Genomic DNA, 27,660 nt, shown 5'->3' on the forward strand with positions numbered 1-27,660 from the left:
GTCCCTGCTCCCACCAGCAGTAAAGATTATTTTTAAAGCTTATAAATATTTCTATTTGAAGAATGTGCAGTAAAAATTAAGGACTGTGGAAGAGCAAAGGAACGTGCACTCCTGTGTCAGTATCACAGATAAAGCTACACACAAACAGCTGTCGATTATTCCCTATATCCTATAAGGATTATTATATCCTTATAGCCTGTAAAATTATTCTTTATATCCTATAATGATTGCTCAATCAGGTGTATAGCCTTGCTGAGAGCCTGCGTCTCCAGCAGCAATTACAGCGTTTTGTTAAACTCTGGAAATCACTCTTAATTACCAGACATTTCCCAGGGGTGATCTAAACACCTCCCCCTTCCAGTGAAAGGGTGAGAAATTGTATTGAAATTTAATTCACATAGAAGCAGGATTGAAATAGTTCACATCAAGTTGTCCAGCATCTATGTCTGTTCAGCAGTACTGCCAGCCTTTAAAAGCAATAAAGGAGTTTTTAGCCAAGGCTGAGAGGAAAAACTCTTTTTCCATTTGTTTTTGCTTTGAAAAAAACCCCATAATTTATAGAATGGTCAAAAATTCAGTCTGAATTTTTGAAAAATTTGTAAAAATGGAAATATCTGATGAGCTGTATTCACTGTTGTATCAGACACTGTGCTCAATTACTCAGTAATCAGTTCTAGGAAGAGAGAGAGGACAAGCAATAACAACCATTTCCTAGAACAGCACTAAAAGGATGGAGACAATTCATTGTTTACACATAAATACAAAGGTCCATTTTTTGATGCAACTGCTGGTGGAAATTGGCTCATTTGAAACTGGGTACAAGAAATTGTTGTATGGTAAAGGCCTATATAAATCCATTACTCTCTCAGGAGCAGACCAGGCTTGCTTCAAAACATTTCCTTGAGAAGCTGAAAGTTGTGGGGTAATTTTACCTACTGGCTGTCACACACATTATCAAAACCCACATCATCCTCATCCTTCTTGCTCTTTTGACTTGCTGTCTCTTCCAAAGAAACATAAAACAATGTTTTTACTTGGAATAACAGCACACACAGCATAATTAAAAGGATGATTATTTTTGTTTATGTAAGAAGAAACATGGTTTAAATAAGAATTTATCTGGTTTTTATCTTCTGTTTGATATTTGTCCTCACAAGTGATTTTTTTCAGACCTTTTTCTTTTCATATATCTGTTGGAAACCTGTCAAGTGGTCTTAGAAAACTTAGGCATACTCTATTTATTGCACACTTATTGGCTTACCTGCAGAATACTGACATAAATGTTAATAAAGCATACTGTAGATTTATCTGTGTTTTTCATGATGTTTTATTTTAATCACTCCTTAGTCTGCAGATGTTTCAACTAATTTATTTATTTAATTATTGCTCAGTCTTTAAATGTTTACTGCTCCACAGGATTGCAGAACAAAGGACTTGAAGCCAGTGGCTGTAAAATATTCACACTTTGCAGACAGAGCTGTTTTCACTCATACTTGAGGGCTGAACTCAAGGCTGCCAGCTGTTCTGCAGCAAAGCTTTCCAATACAGGTATTTTTATGAATGAAACTTAAAACAGGCTCTGCTTTATGGCTCATAAAACACTTAGCAATCCTTCAAAATTAAATACTCCGGAGGGAAACCCAGCCCTGTGAATTCTATGATACACAGTCTGTCTCCCTCTGTGCTACAGTTAACGTGTGAAATAATTAGAAATGCATTTACCTCAGTATGTTTGCAGTGGCTTTCCTTTCTTGTGGCAGAAGGTCAGGGTCTCTCAAAACTTCCTCCAGCAAATTTAACACATTCATTTTCAGCTCGTTGTTCAGCTCAAAATCCTGAAAAGGAAAAAAGTTTTACAATTTTTAGTCTTAACAGCATTGAACAAACAACTGAAAAATTGTATTTTAATGGGTTTGCCTTTTCTTTTTCAATTAGGTTTGAATTTTTTGTTTGTTTTTGTTTTTGTTTTACTACTACATTTGAAAATATTTAGAGAAAGCTGTGGTACATAAGTAAACTGGCCACAAATAGGATCTCCCAAAGGCTGGGATTTTTCTCCTTTTTGACCTTTGCCTTCTGTGTGAGACAGGATGATCAGGGAACTTTCATTTTCTGAATTTTCACCTGCATCTGGCGATAACATTCTCTCTGTGTTTAATTGCAGTTCTGGCACCACTGCCCAGCAGGGCAGGACCCTTCCTCTCACTGCTGCCTTGAGGTTCATCTGCCTCCCCTCTGCTGTTTCTTATCTCATACCCACCCTGTTGGAAAGTCTGCTTTTTGTGGAGTACTCAAACCAATAAATTCACTAAATAATCTGTCCCTGCGCTGAAGATCTTCAGCATTTTAACGACCTCTGGGGCAGACTGATGCCTGACCCAGGACTGAGATTCAGGGACATGCGGCAACCCCATCTCAACTTGATCAGATCTTACCTGATCTCTTATCTCATCTGATAAGATCACTAATCTGAATTGGAGAAATCAGACGGTATTAGACAATCTACAGACACAGAATGTACAAGCTTTGAGGTGGGAAGTTACAGGCAACTCTTGGGGTAGACTCCAAAAACTCTTGTATTCAGGTGTTTTATAGCATTTTGATAGGCAAGCAAATCCCAACCCTCCAGCTGCCTGGTGCACCACAGATCCTCCCTGATAACCCACAGCTGCCTGCAAGCAGGACCACGTGTGTGCAGAGCTCCCTCTCGTTTCCATGGCAACCGGAGGCACAAAGTTACTGAAAATGGGGAAGATTTGGCACCTTGGCACAAGAGCGTGGTGTTTCACTCCCCAGAAATCCCCACAGCCCCTCCTGTGGTGAGGGGCTCTGGAGATGTGTGCCTCTGGGAGCAGCAGAGCCAGCCCAGGTGAGCACAGCTCAGGTGAACCCAGCTCAGGTGAGCACCAGAGCACTCCCACAGTCACCAAGAGAGGTGTGATGCCTTGAGAAGGCTGAGCTGGAGCAGAGGCTGGGCAGAGTTCCAGAATAAAGCAGGGATTTATTCAAAGCATCTCCTCCATGGATCCACCTTGGGCAGCACCAGAGCCCAGCCAGGGCTGCACCCAAGATGAACCAAAATGGTCACAAATGAACCCAAAATGAACCAAAATGGTCACAAAATGCACGACCAGGCACGGGGTCTCTCCCTTGGATCAGTTCTGCTCCATTTGCATCTTGCAGTTCATTGTCCCATTCCAGCTTTAGCCCATCCAGTCCCACCCTGCTTGTTTTTCTCTCTCCAGCCCACGGGGTTTGTGCTCTTGGGCTGAGATTTGGATCATTTGTCCTTGGTGCCCAGCTGGAGCAGGAATTGTTTTGTCTCCCTGCTCTGTGCACAGAGCTCAGCATCCCAGAATGTGAACCCAGACCCACACACTAAAGCAGCACAGAATCTGAGAAATAGAAAAGCTGAAACCTGAGGTGGAGCCTCATTTGGAAATGGGAGGGAACGGTTCAGAGCAGGAGGGGAATGAGTGCTCATCATAAGATGTGCCACAGCCACACTCACGGCATTTCTGAGAAAGGTTATTGCTCCAGTGTCAGCCCTGAGAGGAACGGTGGATTTGTCTTTCCAGACAAGCTGTGGGTCTGCTGGTAGATAAAACCAGCACTGGGAGAGGAAGGAAACAATGGGAAGGATTCCACTGATTGATGAATGGAAAAAGAGATTTGCCTTTACAAATAAACTTTAGGTTTGCTGAGAAATGAAATCAGACATTGAAAGGTGAAAGAAACAGTGGGGAAGAAAAACCCCTAAATTCCATGAGAATTAAAAATGAAAAGGGAGGGTTATACATTGGAGAGAAATCTCTGCTATCAGGTGTTCTGGGAAGTCTGAACCTCTCAAGTGCCTCAGAGATGGGGAAAGAGAGAAGGGAAATGTGGCTGGGAAATTGGGATAAAAAGGAGGCTGGGTGATCCAAAAATGGGAGAGACCCCAGGGGAATGGCCCATGGCCTCTGCCTTTATTGGAATAAAGTCAAAGGACTCCTCTGCCTCCTTTCTGGACATAAACCTCTGCTGTTTGTGGGTTAATTTTCCTGACAGCACTCAGACATCTCCTGCTCTGGGCATTTCCCTCCTATTACAGCACCTCCCCCTCACCCCACCACAGTCTCCTCACCTGGGCCTCAGCTAATTAATACTCTGGAACTGATTAATATCTGGGTCTTATTTTTTCTGGAGATGTTTACCCATACTTGAGGGTGTTGGAGAACAGGAAGCTGGGGTATCAAACACTCAGCTCAAAGCCAAGAGAGAATTATTGCAGGGCACTGCACTCTGTTTTCTAAAGCACATTTTGTATAGCCACACTCTGAAATGCCTCCCTTAGGAGCTGTTTTAGCTGTTTGCAAGGAAAGACAAGAGAGCCTTTTCATATATTTGGGGTATGGAAATGGGACTAATTAGAGAAAACACGAGGAATGTAACTAAACTACATGACAGTCCTGTGCACTCCGGTGGTTTAGAAAAGAAAATAATTTGAACTATAAAACTATCAAAACTTAGTAAAAGGAGAAACCTGGATCTGCACAAGCCTAAGCAACCAGTGTAATTAACGAGTTTTTCCTGTACCTCAGTGGCAAACACTGTGTCAAAGAAGATGGTTCTCTGCAGCCTGTGCTACAAAAATACAGTGGGGTTTCTCTTCCCCACTGTTTCTTTCATCTTTCAATGTCTAATTTCATTTCTCAGCAAACCTAAAGTTTATTTGTAAAGGCAAATGGGCAGAATGGTGCCCAGGAGGTGACACATCCCCCATCCTCATTCAGCCCTGCTGGGTAAAACCTTTGGGCAGATCACATCACCCTGGCCAGGATTTTATCTCCAAGCACAGCTTTCAAACCACAACTGGTTCATTCATTACAAGATATCTTCTCTCAGGATGACTTGTTTCATTGAAAACACACCTCTGATGAAATAAGTCTAGAACTGTAAAATTCTTTCATTTGCAAATAGGATCAGAGAACCTTGTCCATAATTATCAGATTCAGCCAAACCAAAGCATTTCCAGGTTTTGCATCGTTACATGCTAATTCTTATAATAATGAGAATTAATAATTTGGTCATTATCATTAAAACTTGTTTTACTGAGTAATCTCCATAAGAGAGTTGTTCTGGAATTGCTGGGGAAACTCAAATTTATGGTTTTCTTTTGTAAAGTAATGTTATCTCTTTCTCATAGTGTGATGAGGTGAAAAAAGCCCCTATGAATAAAGGTGGGAATCAGAAGAAAAATGAAGAACTAATCTCTTTTTCTAGCGAAGGCTGTTACCTAAGTGGTACTGAGATTCCAGTGTGATGAGCCATATATATTAAAAAAATAACAGGGAAAATGTTGCACTTAAACATGTACATGCACTTAACTTTTGTGGAGAAAGGTTGACAGGTTTGTATCATAAGAATGATACAAACACCACAATACTTAGCAACCAATTTTAAGTATAATTTAAAAATAACTAAATAAATATATGCAGATTATCTCTGGCTGTATTATGGGTGTCACACATGAACATTTATCTGTTTATACGATAGGACACTTAGATCCACAGGCAGGTAGCTATTTATGGCCTTAGATACATGTGTATCACAGCTCCCTACATAATTTTACACCACTTTTTTGACTTCTAGTTCTAATTTATGTATCAGAGAAGGAATACAGTTGGTCAGACAGGAATCCTTCAATTTCCCAGCAGCAGATTTCAATCTGACAGTGGTTCAGTTCTTCAGGAGAGGGTCACATACCTCTAATGTATTTTAGAGTCTATAGTAGCCTAAAGATTTGTGGGTATTACTCAGATTTCAAATCATTGGCCAGAAGAAAAGAGAGGGCAGTAGAGGCAGAAGAAAGCAAGGGGAAAAAAAAAAAACCATGCTAAAATGCACTTTTAAACTAAAACCAGTAGATTTACTGTAGGTGGTTTATACAAAGAATATATTTTCAAGATTTGACATGAGCTCAGTAAAACCCCAGAAGCTTTCCCTCTCCCCTTTCTTTGAGTGTTCCTCAGTGAGAGGAAACATTCTGCATCTACACAACGTGGGGAACACTGAATAATCCAGACAGGTAAAATCGAGCTAAAGCAGGAAACATGATTTATATTTGAGTAGGCCAGTGAGAAGAACTACAAAAGAACAGGATGGAGGAGGGAAGAAAGAGGCAGGAGGGGATAGAGATCAACTGGATGACTTTTTGCAAGGAAATTGGAATGTTTTTAAGTAGATGTGGATTGCCTTACAATTTTCCTGTAACTGTCCTCATGCCAAAAAGAAAGCAGGTAATTACTCCAATGGCAGCAGATGAGTGAGTCTTGTGCACAGGAGATCAAACACCATCCGAGCTCAGTGAAGTTACTCACTGATGCAGTCCTCCACTACAGTATCTCATTTTGAAGCACAAAACCACACTTCACCTACCACACACAATTGTGTTGAGCAAAATCTGCGTAAATTCACATGCAACAAAACGTTGGCGCAGGTGGAAGGCAGAGATAAATGGAATTATAACTGGCTTTCAGGAAAATCATCCCTGAGCTTGAAATAAGTCTGGCTTACTTCAAGGAACAGGCTGTTTCAAGGCAGCCTGGGGTCAATTTGCAATGTAGTCAAAATACAGTGTATCTTGCTAAGTGTGGCTGAAATGGAGTTTGTTCATATTTCTACAATTAACTTAGTATAAACTCACAAAATATCTTATCCATTACTTTATACCATTTAATATGAGGTAAGTGGGGCTCATATAATGGATTTTCTATCTATTTTTTTATTCCAATGAAATGAAAAGAAATGGAATTGGCCAATTCATGTGAGCTAACACAATTTCTAACTAACTGAAATAATCTTCTCTTAGACAGCCCTCTGTGTCCAGGAGTTGTGTCCATTCCCCAGGTGCTGTCAGTAGCTCCCAGTGGCAATGCTCCTGCTGGAAGCTCAGCACAGCTCCGTGGGGATGCCCGAGAGCACGAGCTGCAGTGGGGCTGGGCAGGCATCAGGCACACATCATGACCTGTATTCCCACATATGAGCCACGGTCCTCTCCCCAGGCCTTGTGGTCACTCCGTAACTGTGCTGGGTTGTAAGAGATGTGTGTGTTCCATTCCCATCTGTCAGAGCTGGGGCATTTCTCTGCTGTTCATGGGCCATTCATTATTAATTATCTCCTGTCCATGGCCACTGATTGTCCCTGCAGGGCTGATCCAATCCCATCATCCCATGGGGAGATGCTCCGCCCAGGGGAGGAGCCAAGCATTCCTACCTGGATCCAATCTGAGCTTTGGGACAGCCCAGCAGCCTTTGCCCAGTGCATTGCCAGAGGAGCAGCTTCTGCTGCCCTGCATGGCCAGAGGGAGCCCAGGCCCATCTGCAGCAGCCCTGGAGCTGCAGAGGAAAACTCCCCCCTTGTGCAGGATCCCTGCTCCAGCAGAGCCACAGCTGGCACTGCAGGAGGGCTGAGCCCCCATGGGATGGGGCTGTGCCACCCCCTGACACACAGGGGACAGGGCATGGTCTCACTCTGGCACTGGTTTGTTTTTGTGTATTTTTGATTTTCCTAGTACAGAACTGCTATTCCTACTCCCATATCTTTGCCTGAGAGCCCCTTAATTTCAAAATCATAACAATTCAGAGGGAGGGGGTTTGCATTTTCCATTTCAGGGGAGGCTCCTGCCTTCCTCAGCAGACACCTGGCTGTTCACACCAAGGCAGTGACTCACGGACACTGTCGGGCAGCCGGGAGGCTGTGAGAGAGCTGCTCCAGCTGAGGGCACTGGGAACAAGCCCTCGGCTGCCACTCAGAGCTGGGGAGACTGGAGGGGCCAGATGTGAAACCTTCCTCCTTGGACAAGCCCACTTCAGTCTGCTTGCCACTGGAGCAGAAGGAGCTTCACTTTGCACCATTGCTAAATAAAACAAGGCTGCAAGACCTCACTTGGAAAATGAAACTCATACTGAGACTTCCTGCCCCTGGCCCCCTCTTGCCTTCCTATTTTTGCACCTCTGCAGGAGCCAGTGGGAGTTTTACCCTCGTGAGCCCTTTCTGTCCCCAGCAAGGCTCCTGCTCCCTGTGCTCCTCTGCCTCATCACTTGTGTGTTCATTGTTTGCAACGGGAGAATCCTGCTCTGGTCCTCTCAGTCACATTTCAAAACCAAAATGTAAACATGAGCATTCTGCTGTTATTTAGGGCGAAAAGAAAGATTTGCTGGCGTGCAGGTGTCCGAAAAAAAAAAAAAAAGAAAAAAGAGGAGGGGTATGGAATAAAAATAACAGAAATGTAAACAAAAAAATCTGGAATACCTAAAGCTACCTTTCATATTGTGCTGGTTTTGGATGATGAGCAGCACAGGTTTGGCTGCTCTTGCTCAGGGTGCTGCAAACAGGGAAGTATGTGTCACCTCACCTGGGGATAGCTTGTTCCCAAAATTTTATCTGTGCCCTGACAGCTCCTCAGGACATTCATTAGCTCCTTGTGCCCTCCACAAAGGGCTGCAGATCTGGCACTACCATGTGTACATTCACTTGAAATATAAGTGAGGCTTTTATAGTGTATAACCCATATTTTAAGAGCAATTAATTCTTTTTAAAGAATTGTTTAGAATGGTTTCAAGATAACAAAACCACTTTATGAAAGCACATCCTCACTGAATAGGCTGATTAATTAATTTTAATGATTCTGTTTTCTGCTCACAGACAATTCTACATTAAATGCTGTCCATGCTTAGATGAATTAAAAAAAACCGGTATAGAGCAACACTAAACCATCCCCAAGTGTGGTTTTGACACAGCTGCACGGCAGTGGAAGCACAGCCCAGCACAGGCCTTCCAAACCCCAGCCAAGGATTTTCTAGAGCAAAGAGAGCAAACACAAGGCCCTGAACCATTTGTTTGGCTAACTCCTGCACCCCTGGTTCGTGCACTAAGCCTGACCCATGTTCCTACACGCAGCAGAGCAGCAGGCTGAGCCAGCCCAAGGGCTCCAGAGGGAGGCAGGGAGGGTAGGGAATGGGGAAGTGGGATGATGCATGCCAGAGCCCTGGAGCAGATGGCTGTGAGTGAGTCCTGCACCAGTGCACAAGGCATCAGGACAGCAGTTTAGGCCCTGGTAAGGCAGAGAGCACCAGGACAGAGCTGCAGAACTGGTCAGGAGCTGCAGCACTAAAGCAGGTCTGCAGCACCATCTCCCAGCTGACAGAGAAATAAGGACACACTTCACACAGCCATTGACTCCGATTCTCTGCAGCCAGTGATGAGGAAATGGCATTTTGACAAAAAGGAGGGTGTGTGGCTGGTCTCCTTTAGTAGTGGTGTGGGCTGCTAATGACCACAAAGATCTTGGGACACTGCAAGAACAGTCTCTGTACAGAGAGAAATTGCCCATTTGGTGCTGGGAGTTTTTGTAGCAAAACCAAATTCAAAGCCAGGTAGAGGGAAAACTATAAAAATTGCACATTTGTCTTTGCAAACATCTACTTATTTTCGCTTATTTTCACTTATTTTCACTTACTTTCACTTATTTTCAATTATTTTCACTTATTTTCACTTATTCTGGAAGCTGGTTTTTTTGTTGTTGTTGTTTTGGTTTTGAGGTTTTTTGGGGGGTTTTTTAGGTTTTTTTTCCTTTGGTTTTGTTTTGTTGTTGTTGTTGTTTGGAGTTGTTTTAGAATAAAGTCTGCCCTTTCTTTTGAGAATCAAACCTGCTCTTGGCTGCTCATGAAGATCAAGGACATCTCAGCCAAGGTTGCTGAGTATCCAGAGAGCAACGCAAATACCTTAAAAGGTATAAAAGTTTTTGGCAGGTTTGTTGTTCTTAAAGAATTTCAATGCTTACATTGTTTTGTCATTTTGGAAATTGAATCGGGATTCCCTCACCAGACACTGGTGGCTCAGGATCTGCAGTTTGTGTTGTCACAGTAAAATAAGCTTGGAGCTACTGCTCTCCCAGGACTCTGCATCTTTACTGCCAACACTTCACATTGTTTGGCCAGACAGTAATTCTGCACTAGCCCTCCTTAAAGTAGTCCTGTCCCATATTTTTTGGCAGCAACTAGTCAGTCTTTTCTGGTTTGCTCAGGCCTGTCCTTTCTCTCTCCCTAGTCTCACAAGTAAACAACACAAAAATCTGATTATATGCTCTGCTGCTGTAGCATTTTTTACTTTCCACGCCAAAGCCCTTGCATTTTGGGTTATTTGCTATATTGGAAGAACAACAGACTAGAAGAGCTAAAGAATTAAAATCTGACACCTTTGCCATGGAAAAAATAAATGGCAGTGAGAGACCAGGGAGTGCAGGTAATAGCTTCCACTTTGAAAATTCACAATGAACTATTACTCATTATTTTTGACCTCTTCATATTTTTACTGGTATTTTTACAATACCAATTGTAAACATCATGCAAAAGCAACTGCAAAAGAATTCAGTGAAACTACTTGTAGTCATGCCTAACATAGATAAAAATTTCCACATTTCCACAATCACATAAATTTTAATTAGCAGAGAGGATCAGCTCAAGTCATAGAAGACATTTAATATGAACTGGAACACAATAAGCACCTAGAGTACCACAAAACTGTAATAAAAGCCTGCTGCCACTTCAGTAACAGCTCAATATTTGCTTGATTTTGACTTTAATTTAACAGGGAGTCAAAACTTGGTGTACATAGGCTGCTCCCAGTAACTTGAAATGATTAATCACCCCCGTGATACCAAGAGAGATTTTAGTAATCTCTTCTGGGCTGTTCAGCTTTTCAAACAAACCAATTTTCCCACTTACACCTCTTACTGAGTTAATTCTCTAGCAAACTTAGCCTCCTCGAAAATTAAACCCTTTATATGGGAAGAAGGGAATTGATTTCACATAAGAGGGTTTGACATTGCTGCAGTTAGGTTTTGAGATTAAGTATCCTTTATTAGCAGCCTGAAGTGACAAAGCAGTCTGTAAGTGCCATGAAGCACCATCTGCACAAGGTCTACAAAAATCTTCCTTCCTTCCTTCCTTCCTTCCTTCCTTCCTTCCTTCCTTCCTTCCTTCCTTCCTTCCTTCCTTCCTTCCTTCCTTCCTTCCTTCCTTCCTTCCTTCCTTCCTTCCTTCCTTCCTTCCTTCCTTCCTTCCTTCCTTCCTTCCTTCCTTCCTTCCTTCCTTCCTTCCTTCCTTCCTTCCTTCCTTCCTTCCTTCCTTCCTTCCTTCCTTCCTTCCTTCCTTCCTTCCTTCCTTCCTTCCTTCCTTCCTTCCTTCCTTCCTTCCTTCCTTCCTTCCTTCCGCCACTACCGCCACTTCCGCCACTTCCGCCACTTCCTTCCTTCCGCCACTTCCTTTCCTTCCTTTCCTTCCGCCACTTTCTTCCTTCCGCCACTTCCCTCCCTCCTTCCTTCCCTCCTTCCTTCCTTCTCTTTTTCCCTTCCCTTCCCTTCCCTTCCCTTCCCTTCCCTTCCCTTCCCTTCCCTTCCCTTCCCTTCCCTTCCCTTCCCTTCCCTTCCCTTCCCTTCCCTTCCCTTCCCATTTTCAACACTCCTCTGCATCCATGTCAAATTCTCTCAGCACATTTCCCACCTGGCAGCCTCAAGGATATTTTATCTATAATATTGCACAAACCACTCGTGTTTCTTGCCCTCCCTCCCCGCCAACACCATTTTGCCATCACAAACCAAACCCTCGGATGCGACTTCCCGTGCACAATGCACCGCAAATAAATAAACGGATAAACTTCTGCATGGGCACAGGAGTTGTTCACCACGGGCAGAGCAGCTGTTCACCCGTGGCAGGAGCAGTGTGAGGGGCTGACCCCTGTGAGTTGGAGGGAGTACCTGTGAGTGTTTGGAGACCCAGTGGCGCAGGACGTTGAGGACGCGGTTGGTGGCAGCCCTGCGGATGATGAACTCCTTGTCGCACGTGCGCTCCGAGTTGTTGAACCCTGCACACAAACAAACCCACGCTGCAGTCAAAGGGATGGGGAAAACTAAAAATAAAATTAAATTTAAAATACAATAGAGGCGACCCGGGCAAACTGAAGGCTTACAGGATATTTCTGTGCAATAAAAGGAAAGGCTGCCGACAGACAGTGAAATGTGAACGTCTAGAGCAAAGAAATCCTGCAGCATCAGTGCAACACAGCCTTGCCCATCACAACACAGACAGCTCCTGGGGTCAGCACTCAGCTTTAGAAAGGTGAAGAATAATTGCCTGTGCAATTAAATTTCAAGGCCTCCCTTCAGCATGGAAGAAATAAACTCTATCAAGAAATAAAGCGAATGAAAAACCCCTGAAAACAAAGAAGGATTTTTTTTTTCAGTATGGAAGACATTTACAGCAAGGAAAAATACCAGACCAAAGCTAGGCCTGTAATCAAACAGATTTGAAAAGTCAGTATGACTTAGGAAACAGGTAAATTTCAGAACTAGTAAAGAAGAAGGGGAGGAGAACAGTTTAAACACAGAGGAGATAAAGGTCAGCGTGAGAAATCTTCCTTTTCAAGAGCAGTATTGTTCAGGCTCTAGTAATCAACGCCTCAAATAAGTTACTTGGGGTTTTTTACCACTGGGATGACAAGAAAATGCAAAGATGTATGGAAAACACATTTATAGACCCAACTGCCTGAAAACTAAGATTTTCCAGATGCAGCGTTTCCCTACTCATGTATTATGGGCAATTTCTTTTTTTTTTTTCCTTTTCTTTTTTTTTTGTCAGTAATATTTACTTATAAAGAAATAGTTTTAATAATAACCAAGAAACTTTTTCCCTACATTCATATTACTGCTTCTCTTTTCATTCTGCTGTAGCTTTATTTTAAAAAAATCCATATGCTAAAATGGTGATTATATTATTATTTTAATAATAATGAAATTGCTACACTAAGCCCCTGAATGTCTTTTTTGACAATGATAACTCTGAAAATAGACTTGAGAAGCTTGCATTTTTCCTAAGTTTTTGTCAGATTTGCTCTTGCACTGTGCTGCTCTCCATTCCATTCAGTGCACAGTCCAGGAACAGCTGGGAACACCCTCCCATATGACCTGTACTTTACTATTTTTTTGGCATAAAAGCTGCTCGAAAGCCCATGCTGTATTATAAATAGCACAGGCAGATTAAACTTCTATTTCTTCTGTGATAAACCCATTGGAGGGTTTTCTGGAGGCTTGTATTAGTTTTGCTCTATTCTTACAACAGACAATCCAGAAAGTCCAAATTGTTGCTCTGCTCTGTATTTTTGGCAAGATAAGCAAGACAGGAAGTGTTTAACTGCAGTATCACATATTTTACTGCAGGTTAGACCTCAATCTCAAATGTATTTTCTATCTGCACTTACATTTCATGGGCATTTTTAAACTATAGCATATTACACTGTAGATGGCATCTAAGATTCAATATCAAAGATGGTTTAATATTGAAGCATTTTAAGCAGGTTTTTTTTGCCCATAAAGAAAAAAATAAAGAAAATCTCTGAGGCTTTTTTCAGCAAAAGGTAACACAGGCAACATTTTGTATGTTAATTTTCTATGCCTTTCACAGTTAACCTATTGCAGAAGCAATTAGGAACAGACATTATAAACTGTTCAATTAGCCACTTAATTGCAGCAATGAAAGTCACAATGAAAATTATATATTAAAGCGGCAAAGTCTTTACCAAGGTAACATTAAGGAAAAGAACTTCAGTAAGCTGGGAGGAAAAGAGAGAGAAGCCTACAGAGACAGTTTTCAGTGAGCTACAAAAAAAAAATAAAAAGAGGGAAGAAAAAAATTAAAGCCTCCAGAGATCACTTCAGCAAACCCGTATGGCCCTCAGAATTTCATCAATTTTTAAGCAGTAATTATCTTCCTGCAAAGAATGAGCCACACGTTCACCCAGATCCACATTCTCTGCACTTCATGTTGATGTGCTGAACCAGTAAATGGAGATCTCCATTTGTGTGAGAGAGGAACGGAGCTGAGCACAGCTGGCCCCTCCTGTCAGGGACTTGTGCAGAGCCAGGTCCCCCCAAACCTCCAGGCTGAGCCCCCCAGCTCCCTCCACAACTCTACAAATCTTGATGAGCACACTGACAATGAAAAATAGTTTAATTGGGATCCTGGGTGGACCTACCCACATCCAGACCCAATGGGGAAACAACCTGAAACACTCTCTGGTAAGTATCTGCTCCTCTCCTGAAGGAAGCAATCTTTCCACATTAGAAATGCCAGCAGTGTTTCTAATTATTAATCATCTAAGTGGGCAGCTGCCTCAGTGAGTGCTACTTTAAAGAAATGTTTTTCACCATTATCTGTTGAAATTAATATGCACTGGTGCCACAAATAGTATCTTCGCATAATGGTGATACAGAACTTTTACCACAGGCTGTCAAACACAAAGTTAACCTGACAGCATTGCTAGTTTCACTGAATTACTCCTTTCAATATTATTTAATCACTCTGTTCATGTAGTTGTCTCTAGATTGTGTTAGGCAAAAAATCCAGTCTCACATTCACATGTTTTCTTTAGTGCACTTCAATAAAAATCTGGTATTTTTATAGCTTCCTCTCTTACCAAAGATTAAAAATATAGGTGCTGAATAGACATAAATCTCCACATTAAACACCTTATCAAAAAGCTAATACTTTTATAGCTACCATTATTGCCGAAGATTTAAAAAAGTATGTGCTGGATAGAGAGATAAATTACAGTATTGCACCTCTAAAAACCACCTCATCCCAGAGGAAACGTTTTATCACGGTAAATTCTGCACCATATACTTTAAAGAAATTAAAGATGAACATTTTCTTTTCTATTTCAGTTAAGATGTCAAAACCTCTCACTCCAGCTACAGCATTTCTGTATCCAATAGGTGTCCCTGCCCATGGCAGGGGGCTGGAACAAGATGTCATTGGGGTTCCTTCCAAACCAAACCGTTCTAAGATTAGCCTGAGATTAATAAAACAGCACATGATTCCTGACCATAGTAATTAACTTGTCCAAAATTTTGATGGTATAATAATAATATCCACTTTTAAGGTTTTATCTACACAAAGAGAAATCTGTTCACAAGAACTGGTGCAAGTTGTTCAGAGTCATGAAGCTTCTGGTGCCTTTCCCAGCAAAAAAATTCATTTCAGAGGCTGATCTGATGTGCCAGTCTCAATGAACCACCCTGGAGTCTCACACTGAAGGTGTGTTAGGACCCAGCAATTAGAGAAAATCACACTCCAGGCTTTGGGGAGCCCCAGCAAGCCCCAGAGAGTCCCAGGGATGTGGAAGGAGAACATTCAGGGCCCACCAGGCACATGACAAATAATCAATAATATCCATCAGATAAAAATATCCATCAGATATTATCGAAAAAATAAATAATATAATTTGATATCCATCTGGTAATATCCATCAGATACACCCCAGAGTTGTAGGCCAGCTTCACCACTCAGCCTGGCTTGAATCCTGAGACCTCAGCAAACACCAGTGCTGCATTCTGACCTGCATAAAGACCAAATACCAAAAACCCCAGGCTTGGGGCACAGCACTTTTTATCCACAGATTAAAACTGAAAAAGCCTCTCCAATATATGCAGCACAAAAGAAAAGGCTTCCCAATGCACAAGAAGCCCCCAAAAAGGGATTATATCTTTCTTACTTCCAAATACCTAAGAAAGTTTGGATGAGTGTTTGTAGATTCCCATCCTTGTTGGTCATGCATTCTCAAGCAGGTAAATGGGTTTCACACATTTGCACAGGAACGTGTCAGAAAGTGAGTATTTTAGTGTTGGTAAGAAATCTAAACTGCCAATGATCCTGCCCTCCTCCATTTTAAAATTTATGATATTGGGCTGTCATACATTAGAATGGCAGAGCTGGAAAAAGAAACCATATGAACTGTGGTGAAAAGAAGGATGAAGGTGATGAGATCCCATTATATGTGTAAAATACAGCATATTTACTCAATAGTACACTCCTTTTTTTTTTTTTCAATTATTATTGAATGATCTTAACTTTTTTCAAAACCTTAACCATTCTGTGGGGTTTTATATAAGCAATCTGAGGCTTAAGAGCACAAACTGTAACATTTAGCAGCAGCCTTCTGTTCATAGGAGAGGAATATTTAATCATTCACTATGCCAGGCTTTGAGTTTGTTCCACAAAGGGTTACAAACTAATTCAGCATCAGAACTGACTGCTAGGAACCAGGAGCAATCCAGAGTCCAACGCATTTCAGGCATTTAATTTCACTTTCACTGGTCCTTGGAACATATGAAATAATTTTGTTCTAAGAAATATGCCACTGAAAATCCCTGTTGCAACCACCCACGTCAGAAATAATTCCAAGTATGTATTTGATTCTTCTGCCTAAAGCCTCTGCCATACATACAATCTAACTATCAAATCAAGTCAAGGGATTATGGTCTTAGTAAGGTAAATCCCAGGGATTCACATGGACCAGCTGATGTACAAGAGTGTAACACAGAGAGAGACCTAGTGACTGCATTTAATTTCTGCAAAATATTTACGGGAAAGGTTGGTTAACTATTTTTAAATGACCCTTGATTTAGAAAGGCTCTCTCAAATCAGAGAAATTTAAAGAACACAGCATTGAGATAAAGCAGTCGTGTCAAGATTATGCAGTAAACTTGGATTAAATCCAAAAGTCTAAAAATACATCAGTCCGGCAAAATAATTTCAGTTTTGTGGTTGGGAGAGAAAGGTAAGTGGCTAAAGAATACCTTCAAGATCAAGAATGTATTTTATCTCCTCATTATAACACTAAGGTTGCTCTGAGAATTATTATAATCTTTGAGATTATATGCTTAAAGCATAACTACCACAAAGAATGAAAATATTCCTTTAAGCTCACAGAAATATTCAAATTTGAAGATTTGTCCTTCAAAAGTCCTTAAAAACAGGATTGCTGCTATAGCTATAATTAGCACACACTCTTGAGATTTCTGGGTTTTTTTAATAGAAATATTCTCTCAGGAGAGCACATCAACCTCACTCTTGAGAAAAATATATTTAAAAATTGCTAAACACTGAAAACATGCTTGCTGTTCTGAATGACACAATTTATTATTAAAAATCAGTAGCTCATCTTAAAGTAAAATACAAAAATGCACTGTATTTGGTTAAGCTAAAACTCAGCAGCAATACAAGAAATTCTGTCCTTTTCTTCTTTCAGCACCAGCAAAGAGAGACAACAAAGGGTTAATGTCATAACCAAAACCACTTGTATACATCTTCAAAATCACTTTTTTTGCACACAAGAAGGGTTTTTGTGTGCATCCATAGGTAAACTCACAAGCTCAACTTTCCTGTTGGAGCCTTAGACAAAACCACCCAAATCTTGTTGTTCATAGATGTATCTGTAGGAAGGAGCAGATCCTGAATTTCAAAGGCTGTTGCTGCCACTTGTGCTCTCAGGTTTCTGAATACCATGGAAAATGTGCAATGTGACAGCACTTTTAAAGAAGAGCCTTTCTGAGCAACCCTTAACAATTATATTGTATATAACCCTATACAATTATAGAAAATCTTTAGTACACCTTAGACTTCTTCTTTTTTTCACTGCAATAATGTTTGAATTGTCTGCTATGAACAGAAAAATGGCAACACTGCAGCTGATGTTTCTTACACATTTATACATTTGTCTGTTCTCCTTCTGCATCTCTTATCTTTCTGGGAGGAGATAAGCAATTTTTACCTATTGATGTTTTTCTGCATCTCGAATGATCCCTAGCTCTTGATTTCCTTAATGACACTTCATCTACACTTTTAACTTGCTCTATCATCAATATGAAGAGGAGTACAGCAGATATTTATTGCATAATGTTCACAGTCTTTTCAAGAACAATTCAAAGGAAGCTTTCAGATGCTTAAAGTGCTCAGTACCACAAAGAAAAAGTTAAAATACAGGTCGTGACATTGTACAGATAAAAAGAGAAAATCACATAAAATGGCTTTTGGAATTTTTACCTTTAATCCATTAAAGTTGAAGGAAGTAGTTTGTGAGATTATTCATATTTTTATAATGTCAATGGGAATAAAGGTTAAATGGAAAGGAGGCGATAATTGCAAGGAGCCAAATGTATCATTTTTCAGACCATCTGTGAACAGAGAGTTGACTGTCATGAAAAACAAAAGCTGGCAGGATGCACACCAGTCACCAAAAAAAAAATCTCTGAACAACATGTCTGTCTCACAAGCAGCTTTCAGACCATTTAGGACTGGGTCATATTGGAAGCTTAAACCAATATTAATTATGCATGCAACACTTGGGTGCAGGGGGAATGAAATGAAATGGAAGAAAAAAGGCATAAAAAAACCTCCCCAAACTTCTGTCCCCACACAACTGCAGCTGCTCAGGACTTACTCCAATAGGTCAGGAAACAAATGATTCTCAGCTCTGTAACTCAGGAAATGTCCAGTGAAAATGCTTATTTCCTGAGTAGCCAGCTCCTCCAAAAGAGTAAGCTATTAAATCAAAATAAGGAATACATAAGTAAAAGCAAGAGATCCTAAATTTCTGCTAAATTGGAGGGGGAAAAAAAATCACCATTTTCTCCTATTTCCTAATTCCCAGAACAGGGATCAGTTTTGAAGCAAAACTTTAATTTTCATACCATTGTCTAAGCAAAATGCAAATAAGAATCAACTGTTTAGCCAATGATCCAAAACTGCAAAGCAGAAATTTATGTTAAAATCTGCGAATGAGCACCCTGGAACCGGGATCCCATCTGCCCCCTTCCAGGGCAAGGACAGCCCCTGATGACCCCAACCCCTCACAGACCCCACATCAGGCACACCCCTGGCCAGTCTGCTTTGGTGCCAGCCCCTGGGCAGCTCCTGACAACCTGCAGCCTCAGAAAGGGACATTGCTTGGGGCTAAACCGACATTTTTTTGTCACACAACCATTTTCAGTGGAGAAGTGTCAGCTGTGGAGCAACTCAGTGAACATTTCCCACACGGAGTTTTTTTTTAAATGAGATGGGAACTTCAAGGAAGTTCAACGTGCAGGCCTCAGTGCCTCTCAAACCTCTGTGAATCTGCAGAAATGGGTCTGGGAAACTCATTAAAATGTGCTCCCAAGAGGGAACAAGTGCTCACTTCCCCAGTTCCTGCCTAGAGACATTAGTTACACAAAAATGACAAGGAAAAGGACTTGGCTGTCCTGTGTAAAGGACCAGGGAAGGTTAACAAATCCTATTAATTTCTGGGAATTAAGCACGTTAAATCCCTGACAGAAGAGTGGCACTGGGAGAGTCAGAACACAAGCAGGATTGATAAGCAGGACATGATTTGATGGCATCCTGTCTCCCTGACAGCAGATGAGGTGCCCCTAGACTCAAACCTGGAGTTTCACCATGATCTGAGGAAGAACAGATAAAATTACAGCCTTCTACCAATTGCTTAGAAAGCCTTATCTTCATTTTTACTTGGGATATGACCACCAAAATTGTTTTCTTTCATGTCTGGAGTCAGAAAAAGGAAGTTCCACAAAGCTTTCCCAGTAGAGGATTGAAATGTTATAGCCCAGATTATTACTGGAGTGCAGAATTACTATTATAACCAGCAATGTTTGTGGCATCACACTGAGAATGACACACATTTTCCAGTTTTGCTTCAGACATGGATACTTTCAGACAAATTCAGGAAGAAATATATACCTTTCCAAAGGTCAGCATGTAGCCACTGATGCAATTTGAAGCATTTAGCACAGCACAGGACTGGATTACTCAGCCAGCCACACAATGTAGAAGCCAGCTCGAAATCACATCAGATATTGTTTGCTTGCCTTCCACATAACACAGCAAGGAAATCTCTCTCAGCCTGTCCTCTCACAAATGGAAAAAAGAAAGCAAATATTTCCCTTAGAAGCCTCACTTAATTCTAATCTTTGCCGAATCCCACAGTAACTCAGCTGCGTGCACCAGAATCTCCATCTCAGGAAACGTGATGGTGTAATGCCACTTTATTATTCCTGTGCTCAGAAACAGGAAAATTCTCCCCGAACAGGACAGCTGATACCCTTGAAAGGAACTATACGTATGTCTGTGTGTGCAAGACAGTGGCAGCCAAGGGAATGCTGCGTCTGTTTAAAGCATCAAGTGTGTTTGCACACAGTTTTCCATCTCGGGGACCAGCAGGATCCCCCTGGGAGTGTCTGCCCACGTTGTGCTGCCCCTCCAAGTCACATCACCGAGCTGAAGGCTGAGTGCACCTGGCAGCAGCAGGAGCAGCCACCGCGTCCCCTCCCAGCACACACGAGGCCTGAGCTCCCTGCCATCACTTGGCACGAGCTCTGTCGTTCCATTACTCCAATTAGTGCCTCTGCCAGAACAAACAAAACAAAAATATTGTCGCACTGGGAGCTGGCAAGTTGTTCAAATGACTGCAGAACAGCTCCGCTGGTCACAACCCAAAATAAGCCAAGCAGCTCTCCCTGAAAACTTTCGTGAAACTTTCTCATGATAATTTTGGTGTTTTAAAATAAACAGCCTTAATCAAGCTGTGCCTGAATGGAAATTCAGAATGGAAAGACCCACACAAGACCCACTCTGGATCTTTATGAAACGTGAATCACTACTTCCAGCTAATTTTCATCCCCCCTTAATATTGTGAGAGTAATCCAGCAGGGCTAAAGTGTGTCAGCCTGAGAGCTCGCAGGACTCATCTGGCTCAACCTCAGTGCTTATATGGCTTTCTAGAGATTTGTTATTCTGAAAACCACAGCTGTAATTTACAAAGGTCCGTTTCTATTTGCTATTGCTGTTACAGTTGGGTTATGTTACAGCTGACAAACTCCTACAGCACCTCTGAGGGAGGAGAACTTTCCACACTCATTCCAGTGGCTACTGAATTTGACACTTTCACAAAAGTATTTCCACACTGCTTATCTTCAACCACACTCAGCGGCTCCAAAATTGAGGTTTGGCAGCTCTACATCCCAGAAACTATTGAAAGAGCCTACAATGTTTCACCCCAGGCAGTGATCAAGAATAGAGTAATAGCCAGCTCAAAATAAATCAGACATTTACAGTGCAAAAGGATTACACACTTCCCTTTGTGTGTAATCTCTTCTTTCACTGATGCACCAGTCATGCACGTAGCTAATGCACTAAAAATCAGTAGAATGTAGCCCGTAACTACCTTTTTCTGCAAAGTTTTAGATTGGGAAAGAAACTCTATCCCTCCGTAGGCAGTGACACGCAGGCCCATCAGTCCATAACCCGCAGGCTGTAACAAAGGCCTTGTCCAAAGGGCAGAACAGGCAGTGGGAGCAGATGGCAGCAGCACCAGGAGGCACTTTGGAGTGCCCAGGTGTACGGCATTGCTCTGAAGGATGATACCACTGGCATTTAGCACCTGCAGCAAATGAACAGAGCAGGTTTTGCACTGACTTCAGTGAGAATCTGCTGCAGCTGGAAAGGCCTGGTTGCTTCTGCAGGCAGACTGTGAGAGCTGTGCAAAACCAGAGGATGCCAAGAAATAGTCTAGTCAACAGTCAGATCAGTTTTTCTGGCCTAAAACTGAGGGCAATTTAGATTAAGGTTTCTTCTTTGTGAAAAGAGAAGGAAGTAAGTAACTCAAGCCAAAGGTAATTTAGCACCCGAGATGTGGGCAGTCAGTTAACTGAAAGGGGGCATATATATGCAATTCATTTTTGTGTAGCAGCTTCAAGCTGTCATTTTAATCACTCCTTTAAATCACTAAAATTAGAGAGATTAAACCTATCTGTCCTTCTCGCTAGCCCAGGGCAGATTTTCCAATGTGAAGATCACTATTTGTCAGAGATACTCCCCCAAAGACTCTTTTTTCCCCTGCATCTTTTTCACCCTCTGCCTCTCACATGTGCCTTAAAAAACAAACGCTAGCACTGAGGAAGGCAGGCCCTCCTGCCAACCACAGCTCCCATCCCACTGCCAGCCTGTCCCACAATGTCACCTTGTTCTGGTGAGAAATGGGACCTTCTCGCAGCGTGGCCAGTGAGCCGGAGGAGGAGGAGGAGGAGGAGGAAGGCAGCTTTGAGGCATGCTGGAAATACAAATGTACCAGCTAAAATCGTGTGGCAGAGCTGTTGAAACAAAGCTGCTGTGTTCATTAGGGAACAGCTCGTTTGTTTGGGTGGAAGTATTTGCTCCTTGTCTAATATTAACTGTCCGTGTGGGGAGATCTTCATCCTCCAGCTTGAGCTGAGGAAGACATGAGCTTCTCGGAGTTCTTCTAACCTATCCGGTACAAATGTTAAATTAAAAACACCCTAGATTAGTTTACATCTTGAATTTACGTTTTTGTCAGAACAGTCTCCTTGAAGCTCATGTTTGATAATACCATTTCAAAATAAAATGACTGGTTTTGGAATCAACAGCCTTTCATCAAGTTGTATTACATTCTCAGGAGAGAAGAAATCTCTATGTTTCCTATGTTTATGCAAATACTTCTTACTCTATTAACTGCTAACAAAAATGGAATTATTTTGCTAAGCTGGCTTCATCCATAGAGCTGTTCAGATATTTTAAAATCAAATTTCCTCAATTTACAGAGAGCACCTTCATACCTTGTGAGTGTTAACAAGTATGAGGGCCTGCAGGGAGAGCAGTTTTGTAAATAAACACCAAAAGGTGTTTTTTCTTTAAGAATCAGTGCATGATATCTTACTAATGCTGGCACTGTGCACTGATTCTGCGCAGAACAGATGTAAATAAAAAGATAAGGAATGAAAAAAAAAAGCAACAACATGTCTCAAAGAATTGTACAAAAATAAACCAGGGAAATTCACAAGTTCCAGAAGCCACAGGTGGAAGAAATAATTCTCCATGTAAATTGTTTTTATCTAGTGCCAGGGTTTGTGTGGGTGCTGTGTAGATTACACTGCTGCTGCTTAGCTGCTGTAACATCTGTAGGATTTCTGCAGCAAGACTACAGATGATTGGTGAGTATTTTGGCAGGAGGTTCCTCTCCCACGTTTCCAGTCTCTCTGCTTGTTTTGACACTGTCTGTGTGACAGACTTGGAAGAGGGGAGGAATTCACTCCTAAGGAGATGGGGCTCCCTGCAGCTGCAGCTCTGCTCCAGGACTATTCATGGCAAAGCTAAAACAAGGGATTAGCAGCATACCTGGTAGGATGAGACCACTCACATTCACAGTTCTGCAGGGACTTTTCCATATTATAAGGCAGACGTGGGAGCAGATCTAAAGAACTTCTGTGTGGATTTGTCACTGATTAAAGCAGAAATCAGAACCAGTTTTATAGAGGTGTATAAACAGAGGGAGAAGAAACTGCTGAAGTCCATTCCTATGTTAGAATCTGCTAGTATTGCTGTACTATTTTTATAAATTGGGAAAAGAATAAGGTGTGCAACGGCCAATTAATGGTGACAGAGCACTTCAGCTCCAGCAAGCCATGAGCCATCCCTCACATCCCCCAGATGAGAAATGACATGTAAAAGACAGAACCTACTCTATTTATCCCTACTGTGAATATTATCATCCATACATGCCCCAAGCTGTGCACATGGGGTGCCTTATTTAACTCTCTGTACTTTCACTTCATGTTTCTTTTTATCTTTATCATGCTGTTGAAATAAACAACTAAAATGCAAGTTTTCTTGAAGAGATCAGAAAGAATATTTTAAGATAGGTAGAGATTAATATTTAACCAAGCAGATAAATGAAACAATAGGGAAAGCAGCACAGCTTGGTTGACATCATCAAAGCAGTTAACTGTAAAATAAGTGGAAATAATAGCAATAAAATCAGTAAGTTAAAAAGCGCCTGCTGAAAGGCATGAGAAACTGAACCATCCTAATTTAGAGAAAGGTTTCAGTCACAATTCAGGACCACCACAGGCACTGTTCCCCTAGGTGCTTGTCAAAAGAGAGTTAAAGCCAATGTATATCTTGTGAGGGCTGTCCAGGGCTTTGCATACTTCTCACTTTGTAAAGATATCATTGCATGAGGACAGCAGTGCTGAAGTGCTGTGGCCAGAACTCTCCATAGAAGATAACTACATGTCCTCCATGGCTGGTTCTGAGGGAGTGTGTGAGCACAGGGCCTTGCTGTGAGTCTGTTACCCAGTTTGTCCCAGTGCATCCCAGCCAGAACTGGGAGATGGGGAATGGAGAAGAGCTAAGGTCTCATACCCTGGGTAAACAAAATAAAACAGTCAGCAGTAAACCCCAAAGATCCCCAAAATAAAATAAATAACTAAATAAACTAACACATAAAATTTCAAAAACAACACCAAAACACAAAATGGCCAGAAGGCTTCAGGGAGCAGTAAGGACAGAAGACACACAGGTGACTTGTACCTCCTAATATTCCCCCACAACAGCCAGCTGATTTCAGCTGCTGTCCTATTATACTTTGCTAGTCTGGTAACCTCCAACAACCCCTGCTTGCAGGTAACTCTACTCTGGATCCCAGGTGAGTCTATTCCCTTTGGGGTGTTCCTCAGCAGAACCTCACTGAGCTTCTACTGATGGCACAAAGAGCCACAAACTCCTGCTCATTCTGAAACCTGGCTCCATGAAAACCGTCTGATGTCCTACATCCTGCATCAGAAAAGACAGAAAATCTTGGAATTGTAGAATTGATAGGGTTGGAAAGGACCTCTTAGAGCATTGAGTCCAAGCCTTTACCCACACCACTGTTTTCACTACTGCTGCTCTCCTTCCCTTTTACCCATCCAGCCTTTTACAGAATGTTCCCATCAACTCTCCAGCCCTCTCTTCTCTAAACTTCACATGCACAGAAGTTATTCCATGTCTCACTCCATCCCTGATTTCAAACTCCCAAACTTTTCCAGCTCTCACTCTCTCACCTCAATCACAACTGTACATACCCTTCAATATTTGTGCAAATTCTGCATTTGTACTGTGGTACCATAGTAGTCTCTCCTGTTCCTTTCCATACAATTCCTGATGTTTTCTTCACCTTTCTGGCTCCTGCTGAGCACCCAGATCACTTAATGAAAGGACCTGTTCTCATCCTCAGTCCTGAGCCAGTCCTTTCAGGCGCAGAGCTCAAACTGTTTTGCCTCGTGTGCATTACTTGGTATTAAGCAACACTGCATTTCATCTGCCACTCTGCTCATGCTCCACGTAGGAGTATTGTAAATTACACACGTCACAGTGTCTGCAGCAGGGAAGCCAAGGAATGACTGAGCAGAAAACAAAAAACCCCACCAATGTCATTCACTCCCAGAACTGATTCACCGACTGGTCATGTCCAGCCTACAAAACAAACAACTCCAGGAACCAGTGAGAAAAAAAAAGGCACTCTTCAAAAAAAATCTCACAATCATGATAAAACACACAAGGCAAATAAATGAAATTTGGTTTAGCCAAATTTGAACTTCATGACTCTGCAAGTTTAGTACTGTCTCTACCATGAATAATTGCACCAAGTTACAAAATGGGTGATTCCATGGTGTAAGGTCTGGTTTGCAACCTTCAGTTTTCTACTCATTTCAGGTGGACACTGGATAACTCTAACTTAATCTTCTGAGGCTCAAAACCACACATTTTCTTGTCAAACTTGCTGCACAGCCTTCTATTTTTTATATCACTTGGGAGAATGACCTGTAATGAAGAGTTTGGTTAAACAGCAACATGAAAAAGAACTTACAAATGTTAGGAATGTTGTTTTTCCATTTCAACATTCCCAAGCTTGCATGTTCCTTCTAACGACTGCATAATTGAAGATTGTATTTTCTCTCATACTTCAGTATTATGAATATTGGAAAGCAGTGGTTTTAACAATACAAAAGCAGTATTTTTCAATTGAATTAGTTCCTAGTGGGAAAACCCCTGTATTTTCCATCCTTACTTTGCTTTCTAAACAATCTGTAAATCTACTGGGTTAAATCATAAAGCCAATTGTGTCAGTGTTTTCATGCAGAGTCTGATTCCAAAGGCAGAGAATATTCATCATTCAAATAAAAATTGCTAAACCGAAGTTTGTAACAGGTTCACCAGACAGTGTGATCACACATACAGGACAAGCACAGAGCCAGACCCAGATGTTGAAATCTGAAATGCAGGGAGCTCTCAGAACTTTGGGTCTGTAAGCCAAAGCTTAGAATTAAACCCAGGATTTGATCTGAGACCTTGGGAAAGGCTCCCAAACTCAGGTGCTAGAAGTGAGAACGTGGATTTGTAGTTTAAAGCAGAGACACATTGAGCTAAGTAAAGGAAAGTTCAGAGCTTTAAAGTTTAAGACAAAGAAAAAATAAAAGTAGTTACAGAGGTAAACAAGGAGATTATAATGCAGTGCTGTAGGTTTGTAGGTCATACCATGATTGGCTAAGAAAGCTTACACTGTAGCATGGGTCTGTAAGACAAAATATTTAAGGATTGGGTCAAAAACATAAATATCCTTGTTGGCAGTGTTTTATTGGTCAATAAATCCTTAAAATGTCCTGTAACTAGAGGTCTTGTGACCTTCTGAGTCATGTGGTGAGGATGTGAGCAGAATTCACCTTTCCTGTCTATGTAAAAGGTAAGAAAAGGTAAGCAAAATAAACCACATCATCTAAAAAACTCAGAGGTCTCATCTCTAACTCATTCACAACACCTTCACAAATCCCCACACCCAGCCAGCAGGGGTGTAGGAAAGGCAGCTCCAGCCTGCTCTCCTCCTGTGATCCACCTGGCAGGTGAGGGGAAGGTGTGGATGTGTCACCTGGACTCCCACTGCATCTCCTGGAAAAGCTGCATCCTAGGGCTGCATCCAGAGGGAAATCTCCCCTGGCATAAGGACTGTCTGGTAGCCTGGCCCAGGGACAGTGGGGACAGTGCTGGGACAGTGCTGACCCAGCTGGTCACCAGCAGTGTCCCCAGGGAGCAGTGCTGGGTGATCCTGTTCAAAACCTGGGCCAGGGCACCGAGTGCTCTGCCCCCTGGGTTCATGGGTGACACCAGGGCGGGTGGCAGTGTGGATCTGCTGGAGGGCAGGAGGGCTCTGGAGCACTGAGGGCTCCGGACAGGCTGGACCATGGGCCACGGCCATGGCTGTGAGGGTCAACATGGGAAGTGCCAGGCCCTGCCCTTGGGTCACAACAACCCCTGGCAATCCAGGCTGGGCAGAGGGGCTGGGAAGCTGGGACAGGCCCTGGGGTGCTGTGACAGCAGCCGGACACCAGCCAGGGGGGCCAGGTGGCCAGGAGGGCCCAGGGCTGTGACAGCAGCATAGGGCAGTGACTGTCCCTGTGCTGGCCCTGCCCAGGCTCCATCTCCAGGGCTGGGTCCAGCCCTGGCCCCTCAGCTCGGGCAGGGCCCTGAGGGGCTGGAGAGTGTCCAGGGAATGGAGCTGGGAAGGGAATGGAGCCCCAGGAGGGACTGAGGGAGCTGGGAAGGGAATGGAGCCCCAGGAGGGAGTGAGGGGGCTGGGAAGGGAATGGAGCCCCAGGAGGGAGTGAGGGAGCTGGGAAGGGAATGGAGCCTGTCCAGGGAATGGAGCTGGGAAGGGAATGGAGCCCCAGGAGGGACTGAGGGAGCTGGGAAGGGAATGGAGCCCCAGGAGGGACTGAGGGAGCTGGGAAGGGAATGGAGCCTGTCCAGGGAATGGAGCTGGGAAGGGAATGGAGCCCCAGGAGAGGCTGAGGGAGCTGGGAAGGGAATGGAGCCCCAGGAGGGGCTGAGGGAGCTGGGAAGGGAATGGAGCCTGTCCAGGGAACGGAGCTGGGAAGGGAATGGAGCCCCAGGAGAGGC

At 42.5% G+C, this 27,660-nt stretch overlaps 1 protein-coding gene across 5 annotated transcripts in view; it reads right to left on the reverse strand.

The window, feature by feature from the left end:
• Window positions 1-27,660, reverse strand: part of RASGRF2 (Ras protein specific guanine nucleotide releasing factor 2) — a 131,147-nt gene that overhangs the window by 18,242 nt on the left and 85,245 nt on the right. For all 5 annotated transcript variants that reach the window (XM_036402968.2, XM_036402967.2, XM_054517851.1 and 2 more), the window contains exons 18-19: window positions 11,802-11,908; window positions 1,723-1,835 (exon numbers count right to left, since the gene is read on the reverse strand). In XM_036402968.2, coding sequence (XP_036258861.1) covers window positions 1,723-1,835; window positions 11,802-11,908 — 220 coding nt within the window. The remainder of the gene's footprint in view (window positions 1-1,722; window positions 1,836-11,801; window positions 11,909-27,660) is intronic.

The sequence above is a fragment of the Molothrus ater genome, chromosome Z, assembly GCF_012460135.2.
Source record: "Molothrus ater isolate BHLD 08-10-18 breed brown headed cowbird chromosome Z, BPBGC_Mater_1.1, whole genome shotgun sequence".
Taxonomy (NCBI): Eukaryota; Metazoa; Chordata; class Aves; order Passeriformes; family Icteridae; genus Molothrus; species Molothrus ater.